General features: G+C 36.5%; 1 protein-coding gene across 2 annotated transcripts in view; it reads left to right on the forward strand.

Annotated features, from left to right (window-relative positions):
* MAGI3 (membrane associated guanylate kinase, WW and PDZ domain containing 3) overlaps window positions 1-13,731 on the forward strand; it is a 242,421-nt gene that overhangs the window by 124,691 nt on the left and 103,999 nt on the right. For both annotated transcript variants that reach the window (XM_044672365.1, XM_044672364.1), the window contains exons 4-5: window positions 2,064-2,273; window positions 10,217-10,391. In XM_044672365.1, coding sequence (XP_044528300.1) covers window positions 2,064-2,273; window positions 10,217-10,391 — 385 coding nt within the window. The remainder of the gene's footprint in view (window positions 1-2,063; window positions 2,274-10,216; window positions 10,392-13,731) is intronic.

Below are 13,731 nucleotides of genomic sequence, written 5' to 3' on the forward strand. Positions count from 1 at the left end.
GAAAAGATAGTTTTGCTGAAGCAAAATTTTTGTCTAAAGTAGTAAAGGAATATAAAACTGGAACAGTAATTTAGAAACACATTTCAAACGATTTTAAATGTAAGACTAAGGAATTTACACTTTGTTTTGTAGCCAGTGGGTATCCAAAGACATTTTTGATCTAGAAGCCAGAATAGGATGAATTGTCAAGTGGAAATGCTGGTGACTTGAAGACCAGTTAGAAGGTTGTTTCTGTAGTACAGAGGAAAGGTACTGGTCTTGAGGAGAAAGTGTTGTGAGTAAAAAAGTCACACAATTTACAAAAGAGAATGTGTAGGAAATATCTCAGCATGGCATAGCAGGTCATGGAGATGATGGCTGTGTGGATTGTTGTTTCAAATGTTACTAAAGGTATCAAGCCTCAGTGAGAGAGAATAATGGGGCTATTAGCAGAAATAACCCCCCCACCCCCCCATTCTCCCTCTCTTTCTCTCACTTCCTCTTGTTACATTCCCCTCCTCCTCCATATTCATCTCTCCTTCCTTCCAAAACCTCTGAGAGAGAGAGAGAGAGAATGAGAACTCAGTTATTTAAGGAATAATGAGGCAAGATGAAGAAGTGGTTGATTCAGAAACCTTTACAACGTGATTTCATTGTCATATAAAGTATTAGAAATTTTCATAAATAACTCATTAAAATATAGATACAAAAATACTTCCTAAAGCCAAATTTCAAGAATTTTGTATTTCTACCACCCTGCCTGTAGAATGGGTACTTGAAAGATAATTATACTTTTTAGGGGGGCTGCTAGATGGCTCAGTGTTTGAGAGCCAGGCCTAGTGACAGGAGTTTCTGGGTTCAAATTTGGCCTCAGATGCTTCCTAGGTGGGCAAGTCACTTAACCCCCATTGCCTAGCCCTTGCCACTCTTCTGCCTTGGATCCAGTGCACAATATTGATTCCCAGATGGAAGGTATGGTTTTGGTTTTTGTTTTTTAATTCATTATAGTCTTCTAGACTTGTCTGTCAAATGTGATGATCAGCTCATGGTTTAATTTGGAAGTAAAATTTGAGATGTACGTTTCTTTCAGAGAAACCCTTAGTTATCTCTCGGGGAGACCTAATTTACCTCACATGGATGAGTACTTTAATTAATTCTTCTAGGAAGCAAAAAGCCTTTACTAAGAAGAAGTGATTTATCTTAAATAGAGGGAAAGTATTTTATTTCTTTAAAAAAATTTGCTTACTTTATCCTACTATAATATCAGTATGATTATGATTAATATAAGGTCAAAACTTATGGTAGCCACCAACTGTTAACATAATTTTGATGACCTCCTTCCTTCTTGGCTCTTTGATTTAAAATATGTATAAAATTAAGAAAATATTTTAATTTTTCTGTATTATTTTCACAAAAATGCTATTCTTATGATTAGATAGTAAAGTTAGCATTTTATGGCTTCTGGTGTGGGCCAGTATTGAACTGTACAATCGATGCCATTTTTTGTTTGATAAAGTATTAAATGAGATTACATATTTTGGATGTGTAGAATTTTAATTTTTAAAAAAATTATTCTACCTGTAGGCTTTTACCTTTAGCCTCCATACAGAGTTGAAATTTCAACAAAATTATTATGTTGCACAGTGAAACAAAATTGATTAGGGTTAGTTACCTTTCTCTTTTATTCCAACCTAATCCTGCTGTTTATCTTACATAAAGGTACTAATGTACTTAAAATTAACAAAGGAGAAAATAATTAAGTTCCTTTTCTGGAACTGTGTGTACTATAATCACTTTGGGAATAACTGTACTATGCTCAAATAGAACATCAACCTCTGCATTTAAAAATAAAATGTAATGATAAGTAGCAGCATTTATAATTCAATAATTATAGGTCTTATATACTTTAGTATACAGCAGAGTAATCTAATTCTACTTTAAATAGAGGTTCTGCTTTTAGACTGTAAGTAACGAGAAATCAGTCCCTCAACAATAATGTCAGATAGTGCAGAACTTAGTGATTGACTCATGGTTGTTAATATTCTCATTCTGACATTGCTGTTGCTTTTTATTTTACACATCAGGAAATTTCTATGGAACCCCCAAGCCACCAGCAGAACCTAGTCCTTTCCAGCCAGATCCAGTTGATCAGGTCCTATTTGATAATGACTTTGACACGGAATCTCAACGAAAAAGAACCACATCGGTCAGCAAAATGCAAAGAATGGACAGTTCTCTTCCTGAGGAGGAAGAGGAGGAAGACAAGGAGGCAGTTAATGGAAGTGGAAATACAGGTTTGTAACTGGCAAACAATTCTTATTGTTATACTTATTGATTGACTTTAACATGGCACTAAACTGTAAGTAGTTCACTTTTTCATAGGGTAAAAAGTAACTTCAAACTGTGTGGGTTTATAACTATCTATTAATATGGCATGATAGGGCAAAGAAGATCTAGACAATACACTACATTCTGCACATGATTTCAAGAAACAAATTTAAACTATCAATTAAGATACAGAAATAAGTTATTTGCATCTTTGCTTAAGGGATGTTAGAGGTTAACTTCTGATAACTTAATAAGAATCTTGATGCTTGTTTCCTTCCAATGACTTATGAGGAAAACTTAGGTGATTTAAGAAACAGTTATTAAAGAAACAGTGATTAGAAGGGATTTAAAATCACAGTAGGAAAATAACCTGAAAATTGACATTTTCCTTAGTAAAAAATTTCAAGTTGGCCTCATTTTTCTTCATTAAAAAAAATTCTCTGGTATTAACGGAGACTGCCTAAACTTTGGTGGACTTTTGTGGTAATGTAGGAGTCACATGGGAGGTAATGATACCTCAGACTAAGAATATGAATAGAAATAACAATGGAGAGGAAACTTCCTAGTCTATTTCCTTCTTTGTAATAAAAATAATTAGTTTTTTTCCTTTAATTGCATCCTCTGATCACACTCAAAATGCATACAAGAAAATAAAGATGTCTGGTTGACCACAGATATTTTTGGTAAAGAGAAGACAGAATCAGAAAAATAAAACAGAAAATAATAGAATCGACTGTAAGAAATGCTTATTAAATAAGCAAGTGGAGGGGGGAAGGGGATAAGAAATCATTTCAGTTTCCTCATAGTTCTCACAGATGGAGAACAGGCAACAGTTTGCCTTTCCTACTCTCCTCAGCACTCCATACCCACACCTGGCCGTAGTTGTTGCAGCAAGTAAGGGAATCTTAGTGTCTTTCATGTGCCACCATTACATATACCTCTCTATCCTTTGGTGCAGATTTGAGTAATCTTGCACAGGTTAGTCAGGGTCATGGAGACCTTGAACTGTATTTATCAGGGTATCAGCTATGGTCAAGACTACCTTCCCAGTTCTTGGAGAAAGAGTCCCTCCAAATAGGCAATATTAACACATGTGTGGGGAACAGCAAAAAGACAAATGTGGCTGGAATGAAGAGCACTTGAAGCAGAGCAATGTATACTAGGGCTAGAAAGGTTGGTTGGAGCCCAACTGAGAAAGGTTTTGTATTTTATCCTAAAGGGAACAAATTGTGCCACAAGTGATTTGAGTAGGGCAAAAGCATGGTCAAATATAGAGTTTAAGAATATCGCTTTGTTAGTGGTGTGGAGAATGCTTTGGAGAGACAAGAGACTAGAGGCAGGAAAACTTGTTAGGACGTTATTATAGGAGTCTGGGCCATAAGTAATTAGTCAATTAGTGAACAAATATTGATTAAACAACTACTGTTTGCCAGGCAGTGATTTGGTGCTAGGAATACTAAGGCAAAGTCTTAAGGAGCTCACTTTCAATAAGGATTAGTGCCTGAAATAAAGAGGTGTGTATCTGATAAAGAGAATGACTTATCAGAGATGTTGTATAATTCACAAAATATTAGAACTATGGAATATGGGTAGTGAGGAAAATCAAGGAGATGAAGATTACTCTGAGGTTGCAGAAATGGAAAAATCCATTTTCCTTAAGAGAAATAGGAAAGTTCAGAAGAAGAATGAGTGAAGACAGAGGGAGAGATAATGAGCTCTGTTTTGTACTTGCTGAATTTGAAATAAACATAGGCTAACCTGTTCATAATGTTTAGTAGTTGCTGATGTGAGATTCAAGCTGAGAGGAAAAAGTCTAGGCCTCAATATATAGATCTAGGAATTATGCAAAAGAAATGTTTATTGAACATGAAATTATCAAGAAAGAAGATAAAAAGAAAAGGAAAAAGAATAATATCTTTTTCATCAAGAGGTGAGAGATACTAAGGACAAACTAGACACACTGAGGAAAGACAACTTCAGGGAAGCTCTCCTTAGCCCAGAAGAGATAAGAACTTGATGAGGAGTCCATTAAGGGAGTAGATGATTTCCAGTAATGAAGAGCTATGAATTTTTCCATTTGGCTACATGATCAATTTAAATTTGAGCTCAGTCTTGTGTGTATAAAGGACCTTGTGTGTATGAAGAGGTTTTTCCTTAATTGGGGGATTATACTAACTGCCTTGCTATACCTGCTTAATAAATATCCTTTCTAAAAGCTAATTAACTCTGACTAATCATCATTGGGAACCTTTTTAGTGGGGGTGTCCAAATAATAAATAGTACTAGAAACCCCAGCCCCTAGAATCTAAGAGAGTAATCAAGTGCACTGTGGAGAGCTGGCCCACCCCACCAAGGCAAGCAGGAGTTGCAGAATTAGTCCTGGATGGAGTGTTACATATATACAAAATAGAAGATAATTTTGGGAGAGAAGGAAAAACACCAAGAATTGGGAAATAAAGATGGACTTGATATAGAAGGTGGTATTTTAGCTGATTCTTGAAGGAAACTAAAGATTTTAAGGAGTAGAGGTTAGCAGGGAAAGCATTTCTGGTATGAGGACAACCAGTTCAAAAGATTAATTAGACATATAAGATGTGGGAGTGGGTAGATATTGCATAAGAAGATTGGAGAGACAGGCTGGATCCATGCTCTAAAGGATCGTGTCAAACAGAGGAGGTTATGTGGGTTTATTGACTAGTTTAGGAAGTGCTAGAAGTTTGTAGAAAGAGGAGAACCTTTGGAACAGCCTTTGTGGGATGTTGCAAAAGAATGATTTGAAGAACAAAGAGATTACCTTGCTTATTTATTACATGAAACTTCTTTCTATAGATATATGTGGGCCCAGGCTCTAATTTTAAACTTGAAAAATTATATTCCAATAATTAGTTTGGTGTGTTTACCAAGATTTTTTTTCCAAGCAATTTTGATGTTTACTCAGTTAATATAAATGAATTTGACCAATTTTACACATTTTGAAAGGTACCTTTTTGGTTTTGAATATAAATATATAGGCAATTTAAAATTATTTGTAAAGAAATTACCTGATACAGAATATCTAGTATAGGTATCATTTTCAAGTTCTATTGATTTTGTCACCTATTCTACTTTAGCATACATATAATAGCACCTTTATTTCTTTTGGTTCATTTGGAAGAAGGAGCATTTTATGGTGAAAAACCAGTTCACTTAGTTACTCAAAGAAATAGCAATATTCTGGAGGTAGGCCTGCTATGTTTCATAATATGCCTGAACAGTTTATGCTATACAAATTCCTCATAACGAGACAAGCAGAAAGGGAAGCTGCATAATTTTCTGGTACTTATCATTTTTCACAGCATTGCTACTCTTTAGGGGTGAGATTGTGAATTCTCAGAACATTATATTTATACATATTCAAATATAAATACAAAAATATTCTAAAACCAAATACAAAGAATGTCCTATCACTTATATTGCACAGATCCCTCGTTTGATATCATTCAGAGCTGATAATATTGTTTTCTCATCTGGCAAGTCCCATTCTCCATAGCAGGCCAAAATGTGTAGAAGACTGCTTAGGGCCCAGGAAGATCTAGATTCAGTTCTGCCTCTCATATCTTATGCTTTATTCTTTATTCCTCATCAGCTTCTATAGATTTCATTGTCTTTTTAAGTATCTCCTTTACTCACAGTCTCCTCTAACCCAAATTCTGCCCTAATTTTGGGGGACAGCAACTTATATATTGATTTTGTCCCAAATCCCCCTCTCAGGTCTTCAGGCCCCTTAACTTCCTTGAACCGTTCTTCTGTTTTAACTAGGCAACACTCAAGGTGATTGTGCCTTTTATTTTGCCATCTCCCAAGTATTCCACTTTCACCACCACCACCACCACCACCACAACAATAATAATAATAATTAACATTTTGTAACATTTTAAGATTTATATATTAAATATATTATCTCATTTGATTCAATAACTCCAAAATGTAATACAAATACAATTCTAATTTTGTATAATTCCATTTTTCTTATACCTCCTCAACCTATTCATTCCCTACCCCTTAGTACTTTCCTAGGCCATTATCTCTATTCTGACTATAATCTCTTCTTTTCCCAAACTCAACTCTAGTGAATCAGTTGAGTTTTGTTCTATCTTCTACTTGAATTCTTTGTCCTTGTGTACTTTTGCTATTCCTGCCTTGCAAAAGCCCAATTTGGATGACTGTCGTCTGCCTTTTTCACTGCTACTTATGTGGCTCTAAACACAGATGGAAATCATGCAGCCATGCTAAAAAGGGCCATTAAAATTTTATCTGATTTTGACTGGGCCCTTCCTGAGAAAGGAGATCTTTTCTTCCCTAATTGATTGCCTATATAATTCACCATAGCTATGGTTCCAAACCTCTTTTCTTCTCAAGATTCTGTAGCAAGCCCTTCCTTCCACCTCCCTTTCAGTTGAGGACCTTCAACTTACTCTTTGCCAAGAAAATTAAAGGCTATTCACCTCAGGCTACTTCTAATCCCTAATCTTCTTAGAAATGGTCCCCTATTGGTTCTGTAACATTTCTTTCTTGGTATTCCTCCTTCCTGTCTAACTACTTCTCAGTCTCCATTGCTGCATCTTCATCCTAATCAGATGCACTATTTGGTAGCATTCCAGATTTCTATTCTGGGCACCGTAGTCTCCTGGAGTTCTGAGTTAAAATTGTAAGGACACAATATGAGGAATCCTGCACTGTGATCATAGCAAAAAGAAATTGTGTTGTACATAAAAGAAATTAAAGGGATTGGGGCAGGTAGGTGTCTCAGTGGATAGAGCCAGACCTGAAAACAGGAGGTCCTGTGTTCAAATGTGACCTCAGACACTTTCTAGCTGTGTGATCCTGAGCAAATCACTTAACCCTCAATTCCTAATCTTTACTACTTCTGCCTTGGAACTGATATTAAGCATCAATTCTAAACTAGAATGTAAGGATTTTTTTTTAAAATTAAAGGAATTGGAGGAAAGAGATGGGCAACCAAAATTTCTAACAGCATAGGGAATCTCTGGCAGATCTCTGTCAGGGCTGTCCAGATGGGAATTTTCCAGTATTATTGATTCAGCTGTGTAGAGGCTTCATCTACCTAATTTGGGAAGACCCTTTCATTTAGAGCTTTCCTCAGTAGCAATCTTGAGAAACCCATAGACTTCTAAGCAGTTATATAAGAGAATTCACCTGTCCATTTTTATACCACTACTTTGCTATTCAGGTTTTACATGTAATCTCATTGGCCAGTGTCAGAACTTTTCTAATTCTTTCCTCTTCCACTATCATTTCATTTATAAAAGAAAACATTTTTAACTCTTTTAAACCAATTCTTCATGAACTCTTCCAGGAATTCATGTCAAATTTATACCCAAGATGGTTTTTTGGAAGCTTTACTTGTAAATGTTATGAAGTCATTCTTTTCTGAGTTTGCATCTTGATCATTCCTATCACCATAATACTTTTTATGGTGATATTCTTTTTTTTGTGATTGTTTACTCATTTTTCTAGACTTTTGAATTGATGTTATGACAGGCTCTTTGTACTTCTGGAAGAAAGATCTGGGCTGGTCCCATTGCTACTTCCTTGGATTGAGTGTTGTATTATTCCAGGATATCAAGAATAGACTGGGGAGCTGCAATCTTTCAGTACTATATCAGAGTGTTTTGATCTAGGGCAGTCTGGGTAGAGTCCCCTTGATCTGAACTCTTTGAATTCCTGATCTGGATTTAGGTCTGTATATCAGTTGACAGCTGCTGGGCTTTGCCCCAGATCAGCTAGCTGATAAGCTCTCCTGGTTCCAAAGGAGAGAATTGCAGTCTTCCATTGGGCCTGTGATGCCCACCCTGGTCATTCCTCTGTAGACATTGGCTTTTGAGTGTTAGTCCCACACCAACAGATAGCTTTTGGACATTTTGAACTAGGTATTCCATGGGTATCACAAAACCAAATCAAACCTAATTTTGTGTCCTGCAAAAAATATTCCTCTTAGGAACTCCCCCCACCACCCCCCTGTTGTTGTTGTTGTTGTTGTTGTTGTTGTTGTTGTTGTTGTTGTTGTTATCTCCATTCCCCCCACCCCCCAAGTTCACAACCTTATAGCCATCCTTGACTTCTTACTCTTCTTCAGTTGTCACATCTTTTAATTCTAATCTGATATCCATTCCTTTCTCTTCACTCACATCCAGTAGTCTACTCGTTTTCTCTGGCTTAAGTTTCTCCCCACCTCAATCCATCTTTCCACTCAGCTGCCAAAAGTGTTCTTCCCAAAGTACTTGCCTGACCATGTTATTCCCCTACTCAGTAAAGCTGTTGGTTCCTTAGAACCCCTTGGGTTCAAATATCAATCCTCTTTGGAACTTAAAACCCTTGCCTACTTTTCTAGCCTCTTTACACATTACTCTGCTTCCTTCACTTCACATACATTTTATTCAAAATGATCCCTTTACTATTCCTTATATACGACTCCATCTCTGGTCTTTTTGCCTTCTCCAGGCTTTCTTGCCTAGAATATATCTCCTCCTCATCTCTTGTTTCTTAGAATCCCTAATTTTCCTCAAGACTTATACTAAGTGCCATATTCTCCAAAAGTCTATCTCACCCCTTCAGCTGCTAGTGATTGCCAAAAATGTCATCCTTTTGTATAAACTTATTTATGTCTCTATTATCTCACTTGGTAGAATGTAAGCTTCTTTAGGGTAGGGACTGTTACTACTTTTTCCTCTTTGTATCCTAAATGCTCAGCACAGTGCCCTGCATTTACATTCTTACTAAAGTCTTGCTTGCTAGCTTTTTTTTTTTTTTAAATAATTTATAACAATTTCCTTAACTCTTCACTCCTATGTTTTTCACACAATTTCTAATGGATTTTCCTTAGAAGATTTGACTGGTCATCCCTCTAACCATTTAATTTCATTGGTTCACCATTGCCTCTAGAATAAAATGTAAACTCCTCTGCTTGGCTTAAAACTTTCGCAACTTGACTTCAAGTGTTCTTTCAATCCTTATTGTGCGTTATTTACTCTGTGATCTAGTTTAATGAGCCTTTTCTGTCTTTTATACCCAATATTCCACCTTTCATCTCCATGCCTTTGCTCCCTTCATAGAATTCATTCCTTTATCACTTCATCTCTCATTTAATATACAACTCATGTACTGCCATGTGTTAGTGCCCTCCTTACCTAGCTATCTTGTATTAAGTTTCCTTTTACTTTTGTATTTATGTTGTCTCTAGTCATATATGCTCATGCTGTCTTCCCCAATAGAACTTAATGTCCTTGAGAGCAAGGATTATAACAATTTTGTCTTTTTTATTCCCAGCACTTAGAATTGTGCCTGGCATATATTATATGCTTTATCAGTGCTTGTTGATTGATTCATAAATAAGAGTATACTGCATATATTGAATCTTTAGGTATTGGAATACCTTTCCATTTTGTGCTTGGCAGATTCAGATGTTAATTTTTTTAAACATCTGTGGTCAAATGGGACAAAGTGATTAATTAGACTTGGAAAATAAATATGTGAAGGGCAGCAAGGTAGCACAGTGGATAGAGTGCCAGGCCTGGAGTAACAAGGACTTAGGTTCAAATATGGCCTTAGACAATTCCTAGCTGTGTGACCCTGGGCAGTTCACTTAATCCCTGTTGCCCGGCCTTTATAATTTTTCTGCCTTGAAACCGATATACAGTATTGATGATGGAAGGGGAAGGAAGGAAGGAAATTGAGAAATCAGTAAGTTCATTTCAGCTTTGAAGAGTATTGTACTGTTTGAGCATGATAGAAATATATAAGGAAATTAGTTTTTGTGTAGCATTTAGTTTTAATGAAAGGAAAAGATTTTGTTTAAGGCAAAACATACATTTATCCAAATTTCATGCTGTTCTCCTTTGAACACTTGTAGAAAACAAAGAGAGACATTCAGAGTCTTCTGACTGGATGAAGACAGTTCCCAGTTACAACCAAACAAACAGCTCCATGGACTTTAGAAATTACATGGCAAGAGATGAGAACCTGGAACCTTTGCCTAAGAACTGGGAAATGGCCTACACTGACACAGGGATGATCTACTTCATTGAGTAAGCAAATGTTTGTGCCATTTCTAACTTTTCCCAATGGTAATTGTCCAAAACCCTTTTAAAACATAGTTTAACTATTATATATATATTACCCAAGAGTCCCTGCTTATTTTTCTTCTTTCTTACATTTAAAAAATAAAAACTAATTTGATTTCTGATCTAATCATTTTCCCTCATGACAAGAAGTAGATTCAGATACAGTTGATGAAATAAATGTCAAGTATGTCATGTTTACATTTTTCATCCATCAATAGGTCTATAAATTTGAAAGAGTGATTCAGGTATTCCCATGATCATCATGATCTTCACTTTTATAGAAGTCAGCTGTTTTTCATCCATAGATGTTAAATGTGATGAATCAATAATTTCACAAAATCAGAGTTAGAAGATACCCTAGCAGTAGCCTAACCTAGAATCCCCTTTACAGTATCTCCAACCTTTCCTATGAAAACTTCTATTAGAAGATTCTCCCCAACTTCCCAAAGTAGCCCATTCCACTTTTGGCTTTTTAGGAGATTTCTTCCTGCATTATGTTCCTTCCTATTTCTACCTGCTGGAGCCAGAGAGAATAAGTCTGGTCTCTCCACATGACACCACTTGAAAATAGCCATTATATCTCCTCTACATTTTCTCTACATTGGCTTCCTTCTAGCAATCCTCATAGGGCATTAACTTGAGACCCTTCATCATCCTGGTTGCCCTTTTCTGGACAACTCCATTTCATCAATCCCTTTTCCTAAAGAATAGAATGTACCACAGTATGAAGTTATCTAGACTTGGTCTGACACAGGATAGAAAAACAGCAGAACTTTCATATCCCTTGTTGTGGCCCCCTATGCCTCTCTCTCAGCAGCCAGAAGTCCAATTAGCTACTTTTGGCTGCTACATGTGATCCTGTATGCCTTTTGCATTTGCACATTTTTCAAATATGAACCATTGTTCATCCAGGACTCTCACATCTTTTAATTTTTTTAACTGTAGTATAAGGTTTTAATTTATTCCTATTATCATATGTAATTTTTTCCCTATTCTAGTCAAGGAACCCTCTCCCTTAAGAAATCTTTAAGAAAGTATATCAATTCAATGGAAGTTTGTTAAGTACCTATCCTCTTCAGGATACTGTCAAAATCTCTTTGCATCCTGACTGCCATCCACCATGTGAGATATCCCTCAGCTTAGTCTCAGCCTGAGAATTGATTGACACACCATCTAAGCTATTAGTACAGACATTTAACATAAAAATGGCACTCTGCCAAGGTTTTTTTTTTAATTCAGCTGTTTAGTGACCATTCTTTGGGTCTAGTCATGCAGATCCAACTATCTCTTCTATAATATAGTTCATCTCTCTCTTTTTCCTGTCCACAAGAATATCATGAGTAATTTTCCCTAGGTAAATTACTGGTACACATCTGCAGGCCTTCCCTGCACCATACAAGCCTTAATTGTCTGAGGCACAAAAAGAAAGTGACTTACCTATAGTCAAACAGCTAGTAATAATCAAAGGTAAATCTTGAGGCCAGACTTTCCTAATCTCCAACTTAACCCTCCACCTGTTTAAGCTTTCTACATCTTACCAGTCTAGTACTTCTGTCAAATAAGGAAATGAGATTAGTCTGGTCCCATCTGTTTTTTTTTATTTTTATTTTTATTTTTATTTTTTTAAAAAACCCTTACCTAGGGGCAGCTGGGTAGCTCAGTGGAGTGAGAGCCAGGCCTAGAGACAGGAGGTCCTAGGTTCAAACCTGGCCTCAGCTACTTCCCAACTGTGTGACCCTGGGCAAGTCACTTGACCCCCATTGCCCACCCTTACCACTCTTCCACCTATGAGACAATACACTGAAGTACAAGGGTTTAAAAAAAAAAAAACCCTTACCTTCTGTCTTGGAGTCAATACTATATATTGGCTCCAAGGCAGAAGATTGGTAAGGATAGGCAATGGGGGTCAAGTGACTTGCCCAGGGTCACACTGCTTGGAAGTGTCTGAGGTCGGATTTGAACCTAGGACCTCCCATCTCTAGGCCTGGCTCTCAATCCACTGAGCTACCCAGCTGCCCCCAGGTTCCAGCTGTTTTTGATGAAACTTTACTAATTCTTTATGAATTTTGCTCTCTTTTCCAAATGGTCACTAATACTCCCTTTAATAATGCATTCTAGAATTTTAATCAATGTTAAACTGATTGACCTATCAATTTGCAGTCTTCCCTCTCTCTTTTTGAAAATCAGGACATTTTGCACCCCATCTAAATCTGTAGCACCTTTTCTATTCACATCCTTTCTCCTGTTTATCTATTCTTCAGCCCCCTAGCCAGTATCTTAAATCAGTCTCTTATATTATCACCTCCTTGTCTCTTTCCTTTCTAAACCATCTTCCACATTGTTTATAAAATAATTTTCCTAAAGCACAAATCAGATCATGGTATTCCCCAAATCAAAAATCTCCAGTGGTTCCTCTTGTTTCTATGATAAAAGTGGAACTTTGCTTGATATTATAAACCTTTATTCATCTAGTTTTAACCTATCTTCCCCAGAATGTCGCATATTATTATTCTCTTGACAAAGTTTGTATTCCCCTCAGCCTAATTCATTTGGGACTCCTGAGCCCATAATCCCCTGGACCTTGTCCCTGGACCATATTCCTGTACCCAAAATATATTCCCTCCTTATCTCCACATATTAGAATCCCAAGCTTCTTTCGAGATTCAGCTCGTGGTAAGCCTTTTCTAATGTTCTCATCATCCTCTTGAAATCATATAATTATCTCTTGTATCTATTGTAATTACACTGTAGAACAATATCTTCTTAATGCCAAGGACCCTTTCTCTTTGCCTTTGTGTCCATATATCCACTGTAGCTTATATTTAATAAATACTTAATAAATGTATTTTGGATTGGATTTGAATCACTCTGACAGTAGTTCAGTGGATACTACTGCCAATCTTTTATTTATTTATTTATTTTTGTTTGCTGTCTTAGAATGTAGTTCGATTGGGCTTGGTAACTTAAACTCATTGGGACCAGTTAAGTTGTTCTTTTATTATCTCCTTTCTTTTTTAAGTTTCATCTCTAAGCCATTTTTCTTCTCCCCTTTCCAATCCAAATATTCTTTTTGCAAGAGACAATAAACAAAAGTCACAGAACTTGGCAACTAGAAGGTTATCTTCTTGGTCCAGAAGCCATCTCATTCAGTCAGCAGCAGATCAAGAATCTTAACTTAATAGATAATTTCTGAGACTCTTTTTTTTCTTCTTCCCTCCCTCCCTCCCTCCCTCCCTTCCTTCCTCCCTCCCTTCCTTCCTTCCTTCCTTCCTTCCTTCCTTCCTTCCTTCCTTCCTCCCTCCCT

Source organism: Gracilinanus agilis, chromosome 4 (assembly GCF_016433145.1).
Source record: "Gracilinanus agilis isolate LMUSP501 chromosome 4, AgileGrace, whole genome shotgun sequence".
In the NCBI taxonomy this organism is placed as follows: domain Eukaryota; kingdom Metazoa; phylum Chordata; class Mammalia; order Didelphimorphia; family Didelphidae; genus Gracilinanus; species Gracilinanus agilis.